Genomic DNA, 22,865 nt, shown 5'->3' on the forward strand with positions numbered 1-22,865 from the left:
GGGAGCCCACAGAACCAAACCATGAAGTAAAATTGAACATCCACATTTGGCCAGCTATGTAAACTTTAACATTGACTTATCCTGCAATATATGTCGTTCAATTGGTAACATACATTGTTGTCTTCAACTAAAGCCTCTTGAGGGGAAAGTCATCTAAAAGTAACTGCACGTAATCAGACTACGTAATCAGACTACTTTTGGGTACCCCAAAAGTTACGTTACTGATTACAATTCTAGACAGGCAACTAGTAACTGTAACGGATTACATTTAGCAAGTAACCTACCCAACCCTGGCCATGACACAGGGTTGTAGTGATTATGTAACTGAGAAGGGAGTTGGAAGGTGGACTGTTGAACAAGGGGAGTGGGTGGTGTTTAATACAACTATTATGCTCTTGAGTGTGGAAACAAACAGAGGTACCCCTGCACACATACGCATGCACGCACGCAGTACACAAACTCACACACGCAGTCTAAACAGACTCACACTCTGGCTGCGGTGGGGTTAGTCTCTCTGAGTTGGGCCTCATAGTGACACAGCCGTTGGTGGATGTACATACTGGTGCCCAGCAGAGCAATAAGGTTCTTCAAGGGGGCAGCAGAGGGCACCTCCCCTGCCCGTTCCTCCACACGACCCAGGATGGCAGACGTGACCCAGGCACACACCTCCACGAAGCTGCAGCGCACCTCCAGGAGGGCGGCATCTCCACACGCCTCCGCCAGGGGCAGGAGGGCATCACACTCCCCCATGATGTCGCCACAGAACTAGCCAGAGAGGAACAGAGTGGGGATAGATGAGAGCCAAGCCAACGAGAGAGAGAAAGCGAGAGCGAGAGTGACAGCATAGACATGAGGTGCCTCTCAGTGAAGGCATGTTATAAACTACAATACGTCTCATTCCCCTTTGTTTCTCTGCTTTTACACTCCCATCTTAGCCATGCCCCTAACTGAAAGGTCAAGGTTCAAAGCTATAGAGGTCACCGGTGGTACCTTAATTTGTGGAGGACGGGCTCTTAGTTATGTTAGTTAACATTATGAATGGAACGGTATCGAAACAGATTGAACACATAGTTCCATTCCAACCACTATTATGAGCCGTCCTCCCCTCAGCAGCCTCCTGTGACAGAGGTGTTTAGCTCTTCCTCCTGGTCCTCAACCTCTGTCCCCCTGGCAGACATCACCTACCACATCTACACCTCCGCTCATAACATCAGGATACATCTATTCCTATCCAGCCCAGGAAAGAATGTCTCCAATGTGCATTTTATTAGTGGGGATTCAGTTTGAACAACAGCGAGGAGCTGTGGTGCCGGGCCGGGCCGGGCCGGAGCTTGAGTGACTGAACGTCTTCCAGTTCCCCTCCCGCAGCGCTTGGACAGCAGAAGCAGCACGTCTCCTGTTTTCCACATGGGTCCCGGGGAAACTTTTCTGTTTGGGCCGTGCTGCACCTTTCTGTTTGGAAAGGACAGGATACTTGAGGAGCCTAGCAGCTGGGTGTGGTCTGTCTGGGGGAGGATGGTTGGTTGCTTTCAGTGGAGGAGGAGGGTGAGGAAGAGGATTGGGGGGGGGGGGGGGGTGAGATGATTGTCCAGAGAATGTAGAAAGACAGTGTCAAATTAATCACCTCACAGAGCGAGAGACAGACACAGAGACATCACCCTGACACACACACACACAGCCCTTCCCATTGACAGCACGTTGAGAATAACGACAGAGGCGAATGCCAAAGAGTCACACGTGTGTGAATGAGTTCACCCTACTTTTTTATATGTGAGCTATGTGCCAGGGTGATTTAAAAGCAGTAAAACATGGCCAGGTACGCTCATATATTTCCTAAATTCCCGCAGGAGTTGGCTTGCCCTTAGTGTGGAAAAACACTGAATGTATTTTCTCCCTTCTCCATAACAAAGCCCTTCCAATAGTGGCAGCACGGATATATCAGCTCAGCTCCATTTTGTTTTACACTCACACTGCCTTACTTGACTTACTGTAACACTGGCAGGAGGTCTGACAGTATTACAGACTGAACCTCTGGACTATAGACTGAACCTTAACTAGCTCAGAACGAAGATACGGATCGCGACAGGTCTTACAGGAGCACTCCACTGCAAGGTGATTGAAATGACACAGAGGTAAGGCACGAATTGGATCACTCTCTGTTTCTATGAGACATTTGTAACGCGAGGCTACAGGCAGCTGAGAGATTGAGTGTACAGGCAGCTGAGAGATTGAGTGTACAGGCAGCTGAGAGATTGAGTGTACAGGCAGCTGAGAGATTGAGTGTACAGGCAGCTGAGAGATTGAGTGTACAGGCAGCTGAGAGATTGAGGCTACAGGTAGCTGAGAGATTGAGGCTACAGGCAGCTGAGAGATTGAGTGTACAGGCAGCTGAGAGATTGAGTGTACAGGCAGCTGAGAGATTGAGTGTACAGGCAGCTGAGAGATTGAGGCTACAGGCAGCTGAGAGATTGAGGCTACAGGCAGCTGAGAGATTGAGTGTACAGGCAGCTGAGAGATTGAGTGTATAGGCAGCTGAGAGATTGAGGCTACAGGCAGCTGAGAGATTGAGGCTACAGGCAACTGAGAGATTGAGTGTACAGGCAGCTGAGAGATTGAGTGTACAGGCAGCTGAGAGATTGAGTGTAAAGGCAGCTGAGAGATTGAGTGTACAGGCAGCTGAGAGATTGAGGCTACAGGCAGCTGAGAGATTGAGTGTACAGGCAGCTGAGAGATTGAGTGTACAGGCAGCTGAGAGATTGAGGCTACAGGTATCTGAGAGATTGAGGCTACAGGCAGCTGAGAGATTGAGTGTACAGGCAGCTGAGAGATTGAGTGTACAGGCAGCTGAGAGATTGAGGCTACAGGTAGCTGAGAGATTGAGGCTACAGGCAGCTGAGAGATTGAGTGTACAGGCAGCTGAGAGATTGAGTGTACAGGCAGCTGAGAGATTGAGTGTACAGGCAGCTGAGAGATTGAGTGTACAGGCAGCTGAGAGATTGAGTGTAAAGGCAGCTGAGAGATTGAGTGTACAGGCAGCTGAGAGATTGAGTGTACAGGCAGCTGAGAGATTGAGTGTACAGGCAGCTGAGAGATTGAGTGTACAGGCAGCTGAGAGATTGAGGCTACAGGCAGCTGAGAGATTGAGTGTACAGGCAGCTGAGAGATTGAGGCTACAGGTAGCTGAGAGATTGAGGCTACAGGCAGCTGAGAGATTGAGTGTACAGGCAGCTGAGAGATTGAGTGTACAGGCAGCTGAGAGATTGAGTGTACAGGCAGCTGAGAGATTGAGGCTACAGGCAGCTGAGAGATTGAGGCTACAGGCAACTGAGAGATTGAGTGTACAGGCAGCTGAGAGATTGAGTGTATAGGCAGCTGAGAGATTGAGGCTACAGGCAGCTGAGAGATTGAGGCTACAGGCAGCTGAGAGATTGAGTGTACAGGCAGCTGAGAGATTGAGTGTACAGGCAGCTGAGAGATTGAGTGTACAGGCAGGGGTGAATGTAGAAAGAGCAAGCGTTAACGTTGTGCCGTCAAACTAACGGACTTACACAGGTAACTGCTAAAATAATGGAAACACCAACATAAAGTCTCTCAATAGGGCGTTGGGCCACCAAGAGCCGGAACAGCTTCAATGCACCTTGGTATAGAGTGTACAAGTGTCCGGGAGTCTATTGGAGGGATGCGAGGCCACTCTTCCATGAGAAATTCCAGAATTTGGTGTTTTGTTGATGGTAGTGGGAAAACGCTGTCTCAGGCGCTGCTCCAGAATCTCCCGTAAGTGTTCAATTGGTTTGAGAACCGGTGACAGACACACACACACACACACACGCACACACACACGCACACACACACACCCTTTTAACCTAGCCATGTTAGCCAAAATAATGGGCAACTAGGCATTTTTATACATGACCCTAAGCATGATGGGATGTTAATTCTTTAATTAACTCAGGAACCACACTCGTGTGAAAGCACCTGCTTTCAATATCCTGTACTTTGAATCCCTCATTTACTCAAGCGTTTCCTCTATTTTGGCAGTTACCTGTACCTATTTATGGTAATGTGGGCAGTGGAACGAACGGGTCATGCAACTGAAGCTGGGATGAAGCTACAAAGGTATGCATATGAATGAGTGAAATATTGATCGGCTAATGCTTTCGAACCGGCCACATTTCATGCTCGGGTCTTGTATAGTAATTTGCTCTCGCCTCAAACATGCACGCATATGTCAAAAAAAGGGAGACAAAAAAAAAAAAGGTCTCGCCTTTGGTCTCGGTGGGTGCTCCTCAATGCATATGCATGTATAACCTTTGAGCTGAGAGGCTCTCATATTTTAAGCGTTGACCTACACATAAATATGTTGTACAGGTCTTGAGCGGAGACAAAGTCTTGACACTCGTTAGCAACGAGGAGCCAAAACGAGTGTCGGTGTAAAGGGCTAGAGGAGAGGAGGAGGAAATGAAGGAGGAGGAGGAGGAGGAGGAGGAGGGGAGACAACACAGGCTTCTTATGAGGCAAGGACGGACAAAGAGGTTTAGGCCCCAATTTGATCAATTGCAGATAAGGAAAACCGCTGCGGGTTCAATCAAAATGCTTATGGTGTAGCTTATCATAGGTGTTAGCCACATTAAACACACATACCCTACAACCTGGTGAATCAGGAAGAGGATAGGGAGGAAGATAAGGAGAGGACGAGGAGAGAGAGAGATGTGGATGGATGGGAGGGGGGGGGAGAAAGGTATGAGTGAAGAACACTAATGTAAGAGAGAGACTTGGAGTGGGGGATGATGGTGATGAACGAGAGGGGGGGGTTCATCTTGACCTGAGGAGGAGAGAGGGTTGATCGGTGGGGACTTAAGCAGGACAAAATACTTCTGGGCTGAGGGAAGACAGACAGGGCTGCCTCTGTCACACAGCCTGCTTTTTCTTCACACGGATCACCCACATATTTGTGTTGATCTTTATGCTTACCTTGGCGACCATCTTGGGGCGGTCCCTCTCTGGGCAGGTGAGGGAGGAGTCATCTCTGTGGGGTGTGCTAGTCAGGACCAAGTGGGCGGAGCCAGATGTGTGTGACAGCTCCTCCTGCTGCAGACTCTTGGTGCACACATCCTCCAGCACCACCTTGACACAGTGAGCCATATGGGGCACCAGCTTCCTGAAAGCAGCCCTCCAATCAAACTCCAGAACAATGGCCTACGACCAGGAAGATACAAAAGGTCAAGCAATCAACACGGGGAAAGGGCAAAATGAACATCTAAAGAGACTGATTCGTCAGAAACATGTTCGATCAGGTGATATAGCAGCAGTTGATAGAATAATGGTTTATTGCTCAAGCTGCAGTTCCTCCTCCGAGGCAGCAGAGGGCAGTCTCACCTCCGGACTCTGGAAGAGCGTCTCTGCCGTGGTCTTGCTACCATCGACAGTGGTCATATCCATGTCATCTTTGGTCTTTTTCAATATTCCTATCAACAGAAACAGATATGGATTCCAAATGAGTCTCAACATTGGAATAAGGTCTCAGATGGTCTCAGATGGATGGGTTTGGCCAAATCTCCAAGCCCATAGCTAAGATAAATGAAATGGCCATCAACCTAAAGACAAGGCCATGACATAAACTCATCGATAACGCATATTTTGAGACAATAGGCTATTCGGGAAATATAGCTACTGTATAATTCTTAGAAGTGAAGTCTTTGGCACAAGTATTGCTGAAATGTCCACGATAATATCCCATGGTAAATGGTGGGCAGCATGGATAATGCTTGCATAACTGTACATAAACCAATCAGTAAAAGTGACAAGCAAATGACGACGTGAGCAGTAAATCAAGTTTGAAGTCAAATGCAACAGTGAGCGGTTTATTAGTCTAAATCTGGGGCTTGGAGTTGATGTGAACCCAGATAGCAACGGCCATAACTGGGCTAATCCTTTGAGGGGGTGAGGGGGAGGATAAGACGGGTGTATGGGGGAACAAATTAAAAGGAGCACACATCAAGGCCACGTTTTCCTAATCAGAAGCGGAAAAGTGAGACCCCAGGCGAGGCAATTTAGCCGAAACAAGACCGCGCAGAGCGGAAGAGGGGAGGAAGCAGCCCGCGCGTCACTTTTTGACCTTTAAGCCCATCTGATGAATTTCTGGTAATTAAGCCGTTTGATTGCCTCGAATTAATGATTTGGATAACTGCCCTTTAAAGGCTGTTTACTTCTCTGTAAATCGAGCCTTTCTGCATGTCTTGTTTTTTAATGTAACCTTTATGGAAATTACTACATGCACCAAAAGCTTTCATTTAACTTCCCTGCTCCGGTTCAGAGGGGAAAGAGGAGATGGCTGGCAAAGACTTGTACGGCAACCACGATAATTCCCTGTTAAAAGTGCACATTTAAATAACACATGGAGAATATGCCGTCGGTTTAGACTGTATGTCCAGGCAAGTTACGTGTGCAAAAGCATGCAATGTTGTTGTTTGGTGTTCTGTGTGCATGTGTTGGAGTAGACTTGTCTCAGCCTGATGTGCAAAGAGACCTCTTCTTCTGAACATCATGTGCTCTCTCTCTCTCTCTCTCTCTCTCTCTCTCTCTCTCTATAAGGATACCTGCCATCAGTCTCATCAGTGGAGACTGTTGCGAAGGATGTGACATCACTGTTGCAGTCTATATTCACAGTTCACGCAGACATGCACTGGTGTTTGTGTATGTGTGTGTGTGTTTCTGTAGCGGTTGTGTACCTCTCACACTGCAGGGAGTCTCCCCAGCACAGTTGATGAATGCCAGTTGAGTGGCCAGCTCGTCCACTTGGCTCTCCAGGCCCAGCAGAGTGCAGGCTAGCTGGGTCAGGACCCTCAGCTGGTGAGATGTTAGGCTGAAGTTCCTGTCTCTCCTGGGGGGCAGCTCCAGAGGCGCTGTGGTGGACGAGGTTACACAGAGAAAACAACCACTTTAGCCGATCTGTCACTAGCAGGCTGTCATTTCATATTACAGGATTATTCAACCTCATGTGGTATTCCACACACGCACACCCTCACAAACACACTCACACAGACGCACGCACGCCCGCATGCACACACACCTCCACTCCATCATATCACACCCTCTACCACCTTAGTATAACCTTACACCCCCCTATGAATATCGATTCCCGCACAATTCCCAGCACTCCAACAACAACAAAAAAAGGAAAAACTTTCTCCTAACGAAGTCACACATCCTCGGCACAAACTTTTCCTCTCCCCCTAACCCGCGGATGACCCCCCTCAGCAAATATGGATTTCCCATTTCTGAAGCTGCCAAACCCATCACCCAGGGGATGTTCCGCATTAAGCCAAAGAATGGGCGGCGATGAAATGTGTTGCTGTACTCCCAGACACATGAACAAATACTTTTGTGTGTCTGCTTAAACGAGTTCCTCCACTGCAAAAGCATTTGGGAATGGATCAGCGCGGCATTAGCCATCGTTAGAAAAGCATGGCCATGATTGAGTGTGGAGAAAAAAAAAGAAGAGGCTTCCAATAATTGCGACACTATTGCCTCTAGATCCTAATGTCATTTTGTCACATTGTTAAACAAAATGGGAAAATATGACAACACACTCATTCCCTCGTCTCCAGGCTTAATCATGCACGAGAGTGTGTGTCGGGACTGGTAAATATCTTTATTTGTGGAGGGCTTTCGCCTTGCATTTGCACGCGTCACTCTTCCTAGATGATTATCCCAGTGCTCCGCTGGTCACCTTGCAACAATATTCATGCTTCAAATGTGCGTGTTGGTATGTGCAAGTACGTGTGTATGCCTGCAGTGTGTGCATGTGTGCGTGCGTGTGTTTGTGTGTGTATGAGAGTGTGATTAAGCAGCATAGGCCCATGGCTCTGCAGCTCCTCAGTAATTGTTTCCAGTGGGAGTCGACGACCTGGCTGACACACACACACACACACACGCGCACGCACACACACACACGCACACGCACGCACACACACACACACACACACACACACACACACACACACACGCTCGCGCCCGTCACTCGCTCTGTACAGGTTGAGAGACAGAGAGACAGCACCTACAGCCAGGGAGCTCACTGAGACTCTTAGCAAGGAGTTAGTCAGTGTCATGATGGGTAATTAACAATAAACTGGTCGTACATACATCTAAAAACCAAAAGCATTGTATACGGTTCAAAGCATTCTCTTAGACCTGAACCTTAACTGGAGTTGTACATAAAAGGTGTGACAATTGAGCAAGTTGAGGGAAGCTAAACTCCTGGGTTTAACATTGGACGGTCAATTATCATGGTCAAGTCATATTGACAAAGTTATTGTGACGATGTGGAGGGGTTTTTTACACAAAAAAATCAACTGTACTAGTTGTTCAGGCTCTGGTGTTGTCCCATCTTGATTACTGTCCGGTAGTATGGTGAGGTGCAGCAAGGAAAGACCTAGCAAAGCTGCAGCCGGCTCAAAACACATCATGCCGTTAACTGCACACACAGAACGAACATCAACCACATGCATGATAGTCTTTCATGGTTGTGGGTTGAGGAGAAATGGACTACTTATTTTCTAGTCTTTTTAAGAAACATTTGTGTGTTGAAAATGCCTAACCATCTAATCTATTTGCATACACGTCAAACAGACATATAGTGTGTTCAGAAAGTATTCACACCCCTTGACTTTTCCCACATTCAATCAATCAATCAAATTTATTTTATATAGCCCTTCGTACATCAGCTGATATCTCAAAGTGCTGTACAGAAACCCAGCCTAAAACCCCAAACAGCAAGCAATGCAGGTGAAGAAGCACGGTGGCTAGGAAAAACTCCCTAGAAAGGCCAAAACCTAGGAAGAAACCTAGAGAGGAACCAGGCTATGTGGGGTGGCCAGTCCTCTTCTGGCTGTGCCGGGTGGAGATTATAACAAAACATGGTCAAGATGTTCAAATGTTCATAAATGACCAGCATGGTCGAATAATAATAAGGCAGAATAGTTGAAACTGGAGCAGCAGCACAGTCAGGTGGACTGGGGACAGCAAGGAGTCATCATGTCAGGTATTCCTGGGGCATGGTCCTAGGGCTCAGGTCCTCCGAGAGAGAGAAAGAAAGAGAGAATTAGAGAGAGCATATGTGGGATGGCCAGTCCTCTTCTGGCTGTGCCGGGTGGAGATTATAACAGAACATGGCCAAGATGTTCAAATGTTCATAAATGATCAGCATGGTCGAATAATAATAAGGCAGAACAGTTGAAACTGGAGCAGCAGCACAGCCAGGTGGACTGGGGACAGCAAGGAGTCATCATGTCAGGTAGTCCTGGGGCATGGTCCTAGGGCTCAGGTCCTCCGAGAGAGAGAAAGAGAGAAGGAGAGAATTAGAGAACGCACACTTAGATTCACACAGGACACCGAATAGGACAGGAGAAGTACTCCAGATATAACAAACTGACCCTAGCCCCCCGACACATAAACTACTGCAGCATAAATACTGGAGGCTGAGACAGGAGGGGTCAGGAGACACTGTGGCCCACTCCGAGGACACCCCCGGACAGGGCCAAACAGGAAGGATATAACCCCACCCACTTTGCCAAAGCACAGCCCCCACACCACTAGAGGGATATCTTCAACCACCAACTTACCATCCTGAGACAAGGCTGAGTATAGCCCACAAAGACCTCCGCCACCGCACAACTTAAGGGGGGGGGGGGGGGGGCGCCAACCCAGACAGGATGACCACATCAGTGACTCAACCCACTCAGGTGACGCACCTCCTCCAGGGACGGCATGAGAGAGCCCCAGTAAAGCCAGTGACTCAGCCCCTTTAATAGGGTTAGAGGCAGAGAATCCCAGTGGAAAGAGGGGAACCGGCCAGGCAGAGACAGCAAGGGTGGTTCGTTGCTCCAGAGCCTTTCCGTTCACCCTCCCACTCCTGGGCCAGACTACACTCAATCATATGACCCACTGAAGAGATGAGTCTTCAGTAGAGACTTAAAGGTTGAGACCGAGTTTGCGTCTCTGACATGGGTAGGCAGACCGTTCCATAAAAATGGAGCTCTATAGGAGAAAGCCCTGCCTCCAGCTGTTTGCTTAAAAATTCTAGGGACAATTAGGAGGCCTGCGTCTTGTGACCGTAGCGTACGTGTAGGTATGTACGGCAGGACCAAATCAGAGAGATAGATAGGAGCAAGCCCATGTAATGCTTTGTAGGTTACACAACATTTTGTTGTGTAATAATTCAAAATGGATTACATTTAGAGGTTGTGTCACTGGGCAACACCCATTACCCCATAATGTCAAAGTTGTCACTGTCACGACTCCGACCGAAGGTGGCTCCCCTTCCCGTTCGGGTGGCGCTCGGCGGTCGTCGTCGCCGGCCTACTAGCTGCCACTGATTATTTCCTCCCCCTCCCTTATGTGTTCATTGAGTGCACCTGTTTTGAATTCTGTATAATTAGTGAGGCTTTATTTAGTCAGCCGGCCCGCCTGGTTCCTTGTGCGGGATTAATTATTGTGACCTTCTGTGTTGTGTAAACTTGTGTGCACGTCTGTGAGTTACGTGCTTTCCCATTTCGTGGGTCTTTTCTGGACCGTTTAAGTCCCCTTGTTTGGGGCGTTTGTTTTGTTTACGCCCTGTGTTTTCGTGGGGTTGGCTTATGTTCACCGTTGTGGTGCATTAAAATAGCACTCCCCTGAACTCTCTGCTTCCTGCGCCTGACTTCTCACCCACTACACTCAGAACGTTACAGAATCCCGCACCCTGAGGAATGGAGTCAGCAGGAGCAACAGCCAATCCCCTCCCATCGATGGAGGAAAGGGTTCTACATCATACCACCGTTCTCCATCGGATCGGAACGGCTATGGATCAAGTGATGGAGAGAATGGACCGATGGGAGAGAAGTGGTCTCCTCTCTCCACCTTCGGCTCCCCCCCCTCAGGACTCCCCATCTCCCGACTCCAGCACCCTCCGTCTTACGCTCCCGAGGGTCTATGATGGAGCGGCGGCGGGGTGCCAGGGGTTCTTACTCCAGCTGGAACTGTACCTAGCCACCGTCAGACCCACTCCCTCGGGAGCGGAGAGGGTGAGTGTCCTCATCTCCTGTCTCACGGGTCGTGCTCTGGAGTGGGCGAACGCAGTCTGGAATGGCCCAGACTCAGCGAAGGAGCACTACCCAGAGTTTTCCCGCCGCTTCCGCGCAGTGTTTGACCACCCTCCAGATGGCCGAGCAGCGGGAGAGCGACTATTCCATCTCCGGCAGGAGAAGAGGAGCGCCCAGGATTACGCGTTGGAGTTCCGGACCTTGGCAGCAGGATCTGGGTGGAACGACAGGGCTCTTATCGACCATTACCGGTGTAGTCTCCGGGAGGACGTCCGCAGGGAGCTAGCGTGTCGGGACACCGCTCTTTCCCTGGATGAGCTAATTGACATGTCCATCCGACTGGACAATCTGCTGGCTGCCCGCGGGCGTTCGGAGAGGGTCCTGTGTGTTCCACCACCCAGCACCGTCACTCCCGTTCCGATGGAGTTGGGAGGGACTGTGCCGAGGGGTACCGGAGGAGGAGGCTCCCTCTGCACCAGCTGTGGTCGGAGAGGACACACGGCCGATCGGTGCTGGGGGGGTCCGTCTGGGAGTCGAGATGGCAGGCGGAACATTTCTCGATCACCCCAGGTGAGTCAGCACCAAACTCACCCAGAACCCCCTGTTGGTCACATGTTTGTCTTGATTTTTTTCCTTAAATTTTTCCCCTCTTCCCAGCATAGGGCGCTAGTCGATTCAGGCGCAGCTGGGAACTTTATGGATCGCGGACTCGCTATTAAATTAGGTGTTCCGCTTGTGCCGATAGATTCTCCCTTTCCCGTGCACTCCCTAGATAGCCGGCCATTAGGGTCAGGGGTGGTCAGGGAGACCACGGTTCCACTGGACATGGTAACGCAGGGGAATCATAGGGAGTTTATCAGTCTCTACATTATTGATGCGCCTGCGTTTCCAGTGGTGCTAGGGATTCCCTGGCTGGCCCGGCACAATCCTAAAATTTCGTGGAGACAGGGGGTTCTCCAGGGGTGGTCAGAGGAGTGTTCTGGAAGGTGTCTGGGAGTTTCCATCGGTGCCACGTCGGTGGAGAGTCCAGACCAGGGTCCCACGGTGTGCATTCCCCCCGAGTATGCCGATTTGGCAATCGCTTTCAGTAAAAAGAAGGCGACTAAATTACCACCACATCGACCGGGAAGGGATTGTGCGATAGATCTCCAGGTAGACGCTGCGCTTCCCAAGAGTCACGTGTACCCATTATCCCAGGAGGAGACGTTGGCTATGGAGACATATATCACGGAGTCTCTGGGACAGGGGTACATTCGGTCCTCCATCTCACCCATCTCCTCGAGTTTCTTTTTTGTGAGGAAAAAGGAGGGAGGTTTGCGTCCGTGTATTGATTATAGAGGTCTAAATGCCATCACGGTGGGATTCAGCTACCCACTACCTCTCATTGCTACGGCAGTGGAATCATTTCAGGGAGCGCAGTTCTTCACAAAATTGGATCTCAGGAGCGCGTATAGCCTGGTGCGTATTCGGAAGGGAGACGAGTGGAAAACCGCATTTAGTACCACATCGGGCCACTATGAGTACTGCGTCATGCCGTATGGGTTAAAGAATGCTCCAGCCGTTTTTCAATCCTTTGTAGACGATATTCTCAGGGACCTGCACAGGCAGGGAGTAGTTGTTTATATCGATGATATTCTGATCTACTCAGCCACTCACGCCGCGCATGTGTCTCTGGTACGCAGGGTGCTTGGTAGACTGCTGGAGCATGACCTATACGTCAAGGCTGAGAAGTGTGTGTTCTCCAAACGAGCCGTCTCCTTTCTGGGTTATCGCATTTCCACCTCGGGGGTGGAGATGGAGGGTGACCGCAGTAAGGCCGTGCGTAATTGGCCGACTCCGACCACGGTAAAAGAGGTGCAGCGGTTTTTGGGTTTTGCCAACTACTACCGGAGGTTTATCCGGGGTTTTGGCCAGGTAGCGGCTCCAATTACCTCACTGCTGAAGGGGGGTCCGGTGCGGTTGCGGTGGTCAGCAGAGGCGGACGGAGCTTTCAACAAGTTGAAGGCGCTGTTCACGGATGCACCCGTGTTGGCCCATCCGGACCCCTCTCTAGCATTCATAGTGGAGGTGGATGCGTCCGAGGCTGGGGTGGGTGCCGTGCTATCACAGCGCTCGGGTACGCCACCAAAACTCCGCCCCTGCGCTTTCTTCTCGAGGAAGCTCAGCCCAGCGGAGCGTAACTATGATGTGGGTGACCGGGAGTTGTTAGCGGTGGTCAGGGCTCTGAAGGTGTGGAGACACTGGCTTGAGGGGGCTAAGCACCCCTTTCTCATCTGGACCGACCACCAAAATCTGGAGTATATTCGGGCAGCTAGGAGACTGAACCCGCGTCAGGCAAGGTGGGCCATATTTTTTACCCGATTCCGGTTCACTTTATCGTATAGACCGGGCTCCCAGAACGTGAAAGCGGATGCACTGTCCCGCCTTTACGACACAGAGGATAGGTCCACCGAACCTACTCCCATCCTTCCCGCCTCAAAGCTGATAGCACCGGTGGTATGGGAGGTGGACTCGGACATCGAGCGGGCGTTACGGGCTGAACCCGCGCCTCCTCAGTGTCCGGCGGGGCAGAAGTACGTGCCGCTTGGTGTTCGGGACCAACTGATTCGGTGGGCTCACGTCCTACCCTCCTCGGGTCACCCTGGGGTGAGGAGGACAATAGGAAGCCTTCGGGGGAGGTATTGGTGGCCTACCTTGGCTAGGGACGTTAAGGTTTATGTCTCCTCCTGTTCAGTATGCGCCCAGAGTAAGGCTCCTAGGCACCTTCCTAGAGGGAAGTTACAACCCCTCCCCGTTCCACAACGGCCATGGTCACATCTATCCGTAGACTTCCTGACCGATCTTCCCCCGTCTCAGGGGAACACCACGGTTCTGGTGATTGTGGATCGGTTCTCTAAGTCCTGCCGTCTCCTCCCGTTGCCCGGTATCCCTACAGCCCTACAGACTGCGGAGGCATTATTCACCCACGTCTTCCGGCACTACGGGGTGCCGGAGGACATCGTTTCTGATCGGGGCCCCCAGTTCACGTCCCGAGTATGGAGGGCGTTCATGGAGCGTCTGGGGGTCTCGGTCAGCCTGACCTCCGGTTATCACCCCGAAAGTAATGGGCAGGTGGAGAGAGTAAACCAGGAGGTGGGTAGGTTTCTGCGGTCGTACTGCCAGGACCGGCCAGGGGAGTGGGCGAGGTACATCCCCTGGGCCGAAATGGCCCAGAACTCACTACGCCACTCCTCTACTAATGTGTCCCCTTTTCAGTGTGTGTTGGGGTACCAGCCGGTCCTGGCACCGTGGCATCCGAGCCAGACCGAGGCTCCTGCGGTGGAGGAATGGGTGCAGCGCTCCAAAGAGACCTGGAGGGCCGTCCGGGAATCCCTTCAACAAGCTAGTGGACGGCAGAAAAGGAGTGCTGACCGCCACCGCAGTGAGGCCCCCGTGTTTGTACCGGGGGACAGGGTCTGGCTCTCGACCCGAAACCTGCCCCTCCGCTTGCCCTGCCGGAAGCTTGGGCCGCAGTGTGTAGGGCCTTTCAAAGTCCTGAGGAGAATAAACGAGGTGTGTTATCGATTACAACTCCCTTCCTATTATCGTATTAACCCCTCGTTTCATGTGTCTCTCCTCAGGCCGGTGGTAGCTGGTCCCCTACAGGACGGTGAGGTGCCGGAGGTCCCTCCTCCCCCTCTGGACATCGAGGGGTCCCCGGTGTATACGATACGGGCCATTCTGGACTTGAGACGCCGGGTGAGGGGCCTGCAGTACCTCGTGGACTGGGAGGGGTACGGTCCGGAGGAGAGGTGCTGGGTACCGGTGGGGGACATTTTGGATCCGTCAATGTTGAGGGATTTCCATCGCCTCCATCCGGAGCGCCCTGCGCCTCGTCCTCCGGGTCGACCTCGAGGCCGGTGTCGGCGCGCTGCGGGAGCCGCGCGTCAAGGGGGGGGTACTGTCACGACTCCGACCGAAGGTGGCTCCCCTTCCCGTTCGGGTGGCGCTCGGCGGTCGTCGTCGCCGGCCTACTAGCTGCCACTGATTATTTCCTCCCCCTCCCTTATGTGTTCATTGAGTGCACCTGTTTTGAATTCTGTATAATTAGTGAGGCTTTATTTAGTCAGCCGGCCCGCCTGGTTCCTTGTGCGGGATTAATTATTGTGACCTTCTGTGTTGTGTAAACTTGTGTGCACGTCTGTGAGTTACGTGCTTTCCCATTTCGTGGGTCTTTTCTGGACCGTTTAAGTCCCCCTGTTTGGGGCGTTTGTTTTGTTTACGCCCTGTGTTTTCGTGGGGTTGGCTTATGTTCACCGTTGTGGTGCATTAAAATAGCACTCCCCTGAACTCTCTGCTTCCTGCGCCTGACTTCTCACCCACTACACTCAGAACGTTACAGTCACGCCCTGGCCATAGAGAGGCTTTTATTCTCTATTTTAGTTAGGCCAGGGTGTGACTAGGGTGGGCATTCTGGTTTCTTTATTTTGATGTTTTCCATTTCTTTGTGTTTGGCCGTGTGTGGTTCTCAATCAGAGGCAGCTGTCTATCGTTGGCTCTGATTGACAATCATACATAGGTAGCCTTTTTCCCACCTGGGTTTGTGGGTAGTTGTTTTCTGTATAGTTTTAGTTACCTTACAGAACGGTTTGTTTCTCCCTTTGTTATTTTAGTTCTAGTGTTGAGATTTAAATAAATATCATGAACACGTGCTGCGCTTTGGTCCTTCTTCATCAGACGAGCTTTACAAAAGTGAAATTATGTTTTTTAGAAATGTTTGCTAATTATTTAAAAATGAAAAGCTGAAATGTCTTGAGTCAATAAGTATTCAATCCCTTTGTTATGGCAAGCCTAAATAAGTTCTGGAGTAAACATTTGCTTAACAAGTCACATAATAAATTGATGGACTCACTCTGTTTGCAATAACAGTGTTTAACATGATTTTTGAATAACTACCTCATCTTTGTGCCCTACACATACAGTACAATTATCTGTAAGGTCCCTCAGTCAAGCAATGAATTTCAAACACAGATTCAACCACACAAACTAGGGAGGTTTTCCAATGCCTCGTTAAGAAGGGCACCTATTGGAAGATGGGGGGAACAAATTGAATATCCCTTTGAGCATGGTAAAGTTATTGCACTTTGGATGGTGTATTAATAGTCCCAGTCACTACAAAGATACACGTGTCCTTGTAAGGGGTGCGTGTTGGTGTCAGGGAAGTCAGGCACAGGAGAACATACTTGGTATAAACGGAGTAATTTAACTTCTTTGGGGTACCCCCCACCTTCTTCTTAATTTCTGCCTAAAGACATATCCTAATCTAACTGCCTGTAGCTCAGGCCCAGAGGCAAGGATATGCATATTCTTGGTATCATTTGAAAGGAAACACTCTGAATTTTGTGGAAATGTGAATTGAATGTAGGAGAATATAACACAATAGATCTGGTAGAAGAAAATACAAGGAAATAAACATACATTTTCTGTTTTTTATTGTTGCTGCATCATCTTTCAAATGACCAAGAACAGCCAAACATACATTTAGGATGCTGGGGGTGGTTTAAATGAAGAACATAAGATGGCAACAATAGCTGAGCAAAGTTTTAGACAGATGACTTCAAAAATGAGCGAGCTACATGAAGACACCCAGGTGTCCCACACAAATGTACCCACATGTACCCAAGTGGCCGAATTGGTACAGTGATACATTTTGATGGAAAGAACTATATACAAAATACATAAATGCTATTCTAACACCCCCCCCCCCCCCCTCAAAAAAAAGAAATATATATATACACTGCTCAAAAAAAAAAGGGAACACTTAAACAACACAATGTAACTCAAAGTCAATCACACTTCTGTGAAATCAAACTGTCCACTTAGGAAGCAACACTGATTGACAATACATTTCACATGCTGTTGTGCAAATGGAATAGACAACAGGTGGAAATTATAGGCATTTAGCAAGACACCCCCAATAAAGGAGTGGTTCTGCAGGTAGGGGCCACAGACCACTTCTCAGTTCCTATGCTTCCTGGCTGATGTTTTGGTCACTTTTGAATGCTGGCGGTGCTTTCACTTTAGTGGTAGCATGAGACGGAGTCTACAACCCACACAAGTGGCTCAGGTAGTGCAGCTCATCCAGGATGGCACATCAATGCGAGATGTGGCAAGAAGGTTTGCTGTGTCTGTCAGAGTAGTGTCCAGAGCATGGAGGTGCTATCAGGAGACAGGCCAGTACATCAGGAGACATGGAGGAGGCCGTAGGAGGGCAACAACCCAGCAGCAGGACCGCTACCTCCGCCTTTGTGCAAGGAGGAGCTGGAGGAGCACTGCCAGAGCCCTGCAAAATGACCTCCAGCAGGCCACAAATGTGCATGTGTCTGCTCAAACGGTCAGAAACAGACTCCATGAGGGTGGTATGAGGGCCCGACGTCCACCGGTGGGGGTTGTGCTTACAGCCCAACACCGTGCAGGGTGTTTGGCATTTGCCAGAGAACACCAAGATTGGCAAATTCGCCACTGGCACCCTGTGCTCTTCACAGATGAAAGCAGGTTCACACTGAGCACATGTGACAGACGTGACAGTCTGGAGACGCCTTGGAGAACGTTCTGCTGCCTGCAACATCCTCCAGCATGACCGGTTTGGCGGTGGGTCAGTCATGGTGCACAGCCCTCCATGTGCTCGCCAGAGGTAGCCTCACTGCCATTAGGTACCGAGATGAGATCCTCAGACCCCTTGTGAGACCATATGCTGGAGTGGTTGGCCCTGGGTTCCTCCTAATGCAAGACAATGCTAGACCTCATGTGGCTGGAGTGTGTCAGCAGTTCCTGCAAGAGGAAGGCATTGATGCTATGGACTGGCCCGCCCGTTCCCCAGACCAGAATCCAATTGAGCACATCTGGGACATCATGTCTCGCTCCATCCACCAACGCCACGTTGCACCACAGACTGTCCAGGAGTTGGCGGATGCTTTAGTCCAGGTCTGGGAGGAGATCCCTCAGGAGACCATCCGCCACCTCATCAGGAGCATGCCCAGGCGTTGTAGGGAGGTCATACAGGCACGTGGAGGCCACACACACTACTGAGCCTCATTTTGACTTGTTTTAAGGACATTACATCAAAGTTGGATCAGCCTGTAGTGTGGTTTTCCACTTTAATTTTGAGTGTGACTCCAAATCCAGACCTCCATGGGTTGATAAATTTGATTTCCATTGATCATTTTTGTGTGATTTTGTTGTCAGCACATTCAACTATGTAAAGAAAAAAGTATTTAATAAGAATATTTCATTCATTCAGATCTAGGATGTGTTATTTTAGTGTTCCCTTTATTTCTTTGAGCATTGTATATATATATTTATTTTTTTACATATATATATTTTATATATATATATATATATATATATATATATATATATATATATATATATATATAACAAATATATATATAATAATAATAATAAAACAAACAATTAACAAGGGTAACTATTTACATATTTTCTATTTACAATATTGTGAAGACCTTCAGTCCTCTTCACAATATTGTGCTGCTGGTGCCATGGCCCATAGCAATCTCTTTCTGCTGTAAAGCAAAGGCTTACTGAACAGGTGGTGCAGGTGATGTCGTTGGGGCATTTCCTGTGACAAAGGGCACAACGACGTCTCCCGACTTTGCCCTTTTTGCCCTGAAGCACATTCATGCCTGCAGAGATGAATCTGGGCAGGTGAACACCACTGGTTGGAGCAGAAGGGACAGAGGTAGAGGGGACAGAAGGTGCTACAGTGGACTTGCTGTAGCTAGCAAGCTCCTGGATGAGCAGCTCCCTGAAGGCTAGCTGTGAGATGGGGAGCTGTCCACAGCTCTTAGCCATTTCCTTCTGGAGGATGAAGGCATTCACCACAGCAATGTCAATGAGATGATAGAAAAATGTATTGTACCATTTCATGGTCTTGTGGAGAACATTGTAGTCTCCTATCAGTGCATCTGACAGGTCCACACCTCCCATGCTCTTGTTGTAGTCCTTCACAGCAGCTGGAATGGGGACATTATTTGTGGTCCATGCCCCGCTACCGTCCTTCACACGCCTGACGAAGTGATCTCCACTGAAGGACTTGTGGATACTGGAGCACATGACCACCTCTCTGGTGTCCATCCACAAAGAGCAGGCCATCTTCACGGATCCATCACATGGTACCCTGCTCAGCCCGCTTAGGCATGTAGTTCACCTTTGTCTTTGGAAAGCCCACTCTGTTGGTCCGAATGGTGCCACAAGCCCACATATCCCGCTTCCTCACCTCTGTAAACAGGGCAGGGCTTGTGTAGAAGTTGTGCACAAACAGTTTGTAGCCCTTCCCCAGCAGTTGTAAATCCAATAACTCCATAACGGAATCATAACTCAGTCCATTACCGGTAGCAAAACTGTTTTTCCCCTCATAAACAAAAAAAATGCAAGTGTAGGCACACACAGAATCAGCCAAAACAAACAGTTTGTAACCCCATTTGGTTGGTTTGTTACGCATGTATTGTTTGAGGCTGATTCTGGCCTTTGAGGCTACCATCCTCTCATCGATGGACAGGTTTTGGGTGGGCTGAAAATAGGTCTTGCAGGCCTCAACGATGTTGGGGTAGAGAGGTTTGATTTTGCACAGCCTATCAAAACTTGGTGTGCCTCTCTTCTTGTCATTCTCCCCATCAACTTCTGGGTCACTGATGTGAAGCGCCCGTGAGATAGTCAGAAACCTTTTACAAGACATGGCAGTCATGGGGAAAGGCAGTTGATAGAGAGCTGACGTTTTCCAGTAGTCCCTTAGAGTTTTCAACTTCACCAGCCCCATGTAAATGACCATTGAAAAGTAGCAGAAAACGTCTGACATGGAAATGGTCTTCCATGCCTCTTTCTTTCTTTCCTGCTTCTTAGCCCCGTACTTATTGGTGTTCGCCACCAGGGAGCCAACAACTGACGAGGTGAAAAACAGTTGAAAAAGTTGAAGGGGGCTGTACTTTGCAGTCATGTCTAGTTGAGGTCCTGGCTGCCTTTTGGGTCTAAAAACTGGTGGATTTGGTTCCACATCATCTTCTAACACAGAGTGCCAATGATCCTCTGGCCCTCTGTCTGCAGGTTTCTCTCTTCCCCACCTCCTCTTCTATGTCACTGACTTCACATCTCTAGATGGCCAGGTAGGTGTGGAGCCGGAGACAGCGGGGGTCCGGCTGGATGAACCAGCTTCAGAGGGAGATGGACACCTAGACATTGGCGGCTCATAATCAGAATCACTGCCACTGTCAAATATATTTTTTTAAATCAGTAACAATACTTTCACGTATGAGCCCTGTATCAACACGTAAAATAAACAGATATATATAGAGAGTACAGGGAACATAATCACTATGGTGAAGAGCTGTTCCATTCCATGTTTATGTAAAATACATTTTGAAAATATATCACACACACACACACACACACACACACACACACACACACACACACACACACACACACACACACACACACACACACACACACACACACACACACACACACACACACACACACACACACACACACACACACACACACATTTCATTACAGATTATATTTTTATATATTGCAAATAAAATAAAATCTCAAATGAATAATATTTGATATTATTAATTTCAAACAATGACATTAGCATTAGAATTTACCAATCCAGCATGGCATCCTCGCCATGCAGAAACATGTCTTCTGCCTGGGAGTCAAAACTGGCTTCGCTGAAAGATTCATCTTCCTGAAGCAACTCGGTCTCGCTGTATCTATCTATTTCCTCTATAATTTGGTTAAATCTGTATACCTAGACTTTGTTTTAGCTTTTCCTGATTTATTCGGCATGTTTTAAATATATAAACTTGTTGAAAATGCTATTGAATATGTACTCATATGCGTAACACCCATGGCTTCGTCAAGTAGGATTTGCAATGGCGAATGAATCTCTCTTACGCCAGAGTTTACGACAAAGGCTGGTCTTCAAACGTATAACCATTACATATTGCCGTTTACCTCAGCTCATTGGCTATCTTCCAGGCTAGATTTCATTGGGCCAAAATTGGGCCAAAATACAGTCAATCAACGATAGACCGGTGATGTCATTGATTGGTGTCTTCAAATCGGTTTGTTACGGTCAATACGTCCCGGGAAAAGAACCATCAAGTATGGTTGTGTTAGTAACAACCAGAGGATTGCAATGAAACCAACCATGACTGGATAAACGTTTGTTTAGTGTGTGTAATTACCACGAACTCATCTTCCAAAGTTGAATGAGACGGAAATCCTGACGCAAACGGTTTACAAAAGTTTTGTGTTAGGATATAAAAATGTATTTTATCAAACAAAACGAACATATTGTTATTTCTGACTTTCACAACGCTAATGCTTGGTTGGAAAATGCTAGTAATACTTGTGTGTGCGTGGCGCCGTCCTCAGAAAATAGCATGTTTGCGTTCGCAGTAAAGCCTTTTTGAAATCTGACACAGCGGCTGGAATAATAAGACGTTCATCTTTTAAATGATGTAAGATGCATGTATTTACAAGAATGTTTACTATAACAAATGGTGTATTTAGAATGTTATAGCTCTCTGCAGTTTCACCGGATGTTGGCCTGGTGGGACGTTAGCCTTCTCACCTACCCTAGAGAGGTTAATAAATACTGACAAAACTGGCACTTAAACTTTTAAGAAATGGGCATGTCCTGAATACAAAGCATTATGTTTGGGGAAAACACAACACATCACTGAGTACCACTCTTCAGATTTACAAGCATGGTGGTGGCTGCATCATGTTATGGGTATGTCATGGGCAAGGGGTAGGGAGTTTTTTAGGATGAAAAGAAACAGAATAGCGCTAAACACAGGCAAAATCCTAGAGGACAACTTGTTTCAGTCTGTTTTCCACCAGAACAATTCAAGAAGAATTAAAAATAAAATAATGTGCAAATATTGTACAATCCAGGTGTGCAAAGCACTTTAGAAACTTACCCAGAAAAATCCACATCTGTAATCGCTGCCAGCTGTGATTCTAACATGTTAAGGGGAGGGAATACTTATGTAAATGGTGTTTCTATACAGCAGATAATGGGGATCCTGAAAATCTCTCTCTCTCTCTCTCTCTCTCTCCTCTCTCTCTCTCTCTCTCTCTCTCTCTCTCTCTCTCTCTCTCTCTCTCTCTCTCTCTCTCTCTCTCTCTCTCTCTCTCTCTCTCTCTCTCTCTCTCTCTCTCTCTCTCTCTCTCTCTCTCTCTCTCTCTCTCTCTCTCTCTCTCTCTCTCTCTCTCTCTCTCTCTCTCTCAAATTCAAGCTGCTTTATTGGCATGAAAAACATTGTGTCAATATTGCCAAAGCAACAATGTATACAGTATACATTGTAATAAAATTATAAACAATAACAAACAATAATATAAAATGGTAGTAAATAATAATACAAAATGAAATACAAAAATAACAACAATATAGTAGAATTGCAATAAATGTAAAAAGATAAACATGGAAAATGAAGCTATAACTAACTTATGACTAAATAACTGTCATCTTTACATCAGTACTACAATTACTATCATCATTGCTACTACTACCACCACCACCATTAAACTGCTATCATTACCATCACCCTACTATCCATACCACTACTATTTGGAATGATGAACAACAATAATAATAGTAATAACAATAATAGTCATTACAGTAATACTAATAATAAGTAAGTTACTATTTACTATGCAGATGTTATTAATCAGTGTCCCTCTAACTTCCGGCGCCGACAGAGATGGCCGCCTCGC

The 22,865-nt window shown here is 48.2% G+C and overlaps 1 protein-coding gene and 1 long non-coding RNA gene across 2 annotated transcripts in view; one reads left to right on the top strand and one right to left on the bottom strand.

Annotated features, from left to right (window-relative positions):
* The window catches only part of kiaa0825 (KIAA0825 ortholog), a 169,847-nt gene that overhangs the window by 117,867 nt on the left and 29,115 nt on the right, over window positions 1-22,865 (bottom strand). The window contains exons 5-8 of the mRNA XM_021620901.3: window positions 6,729-6,902; window positions 5,377-5,465; window positions 4,972-5,196; window positions 488-765 (exon numbers count right to left, since the gene is read on the bottom strand). Coding sequence (XP_021476576.3) covers window positions 488-765; window positions 4,972-5,196; window positions 5,377-5,465; window positions 6,729-6,902 — 766 coding nt within the window. The remainder of the gene's footprint in view (window positions 1-487; window positions 766-4,971; window positions 5,197-5,376; window positions 5,466-6,728; window positions 6,903-22,865) is intronic.
* On the top strand, window positions 2,030-4,135 carry LOC149979591 (uncharacterized). Its single transcript, XR_016484493.1, has 3 exons — window positions 2,030-2,132; window positions 3,599-3,774; window positions 4,039-4,135. It is a non-coding gene; the product is annotated as an uncharacterized LOC149979591 (long non-coding RNA).

The sequence above is a fragment of the Oncorhynchus mykiss genome, chromosome 11 (genome assembly GCF_057628025.1).
Source record: "Oncorhynchus mykiss isolate SJ-2025 chromosome 11, ASM5762802v1, whole genome shotgun sequence".
In the NCBI taxonomy this organism is placed as follows: Eukaryota; Metazoa; Chordata; class Actinopteri; order Salmoniformes; family Salmonidae; genus Oncorhynchus; species Oncorhynchus mykiss.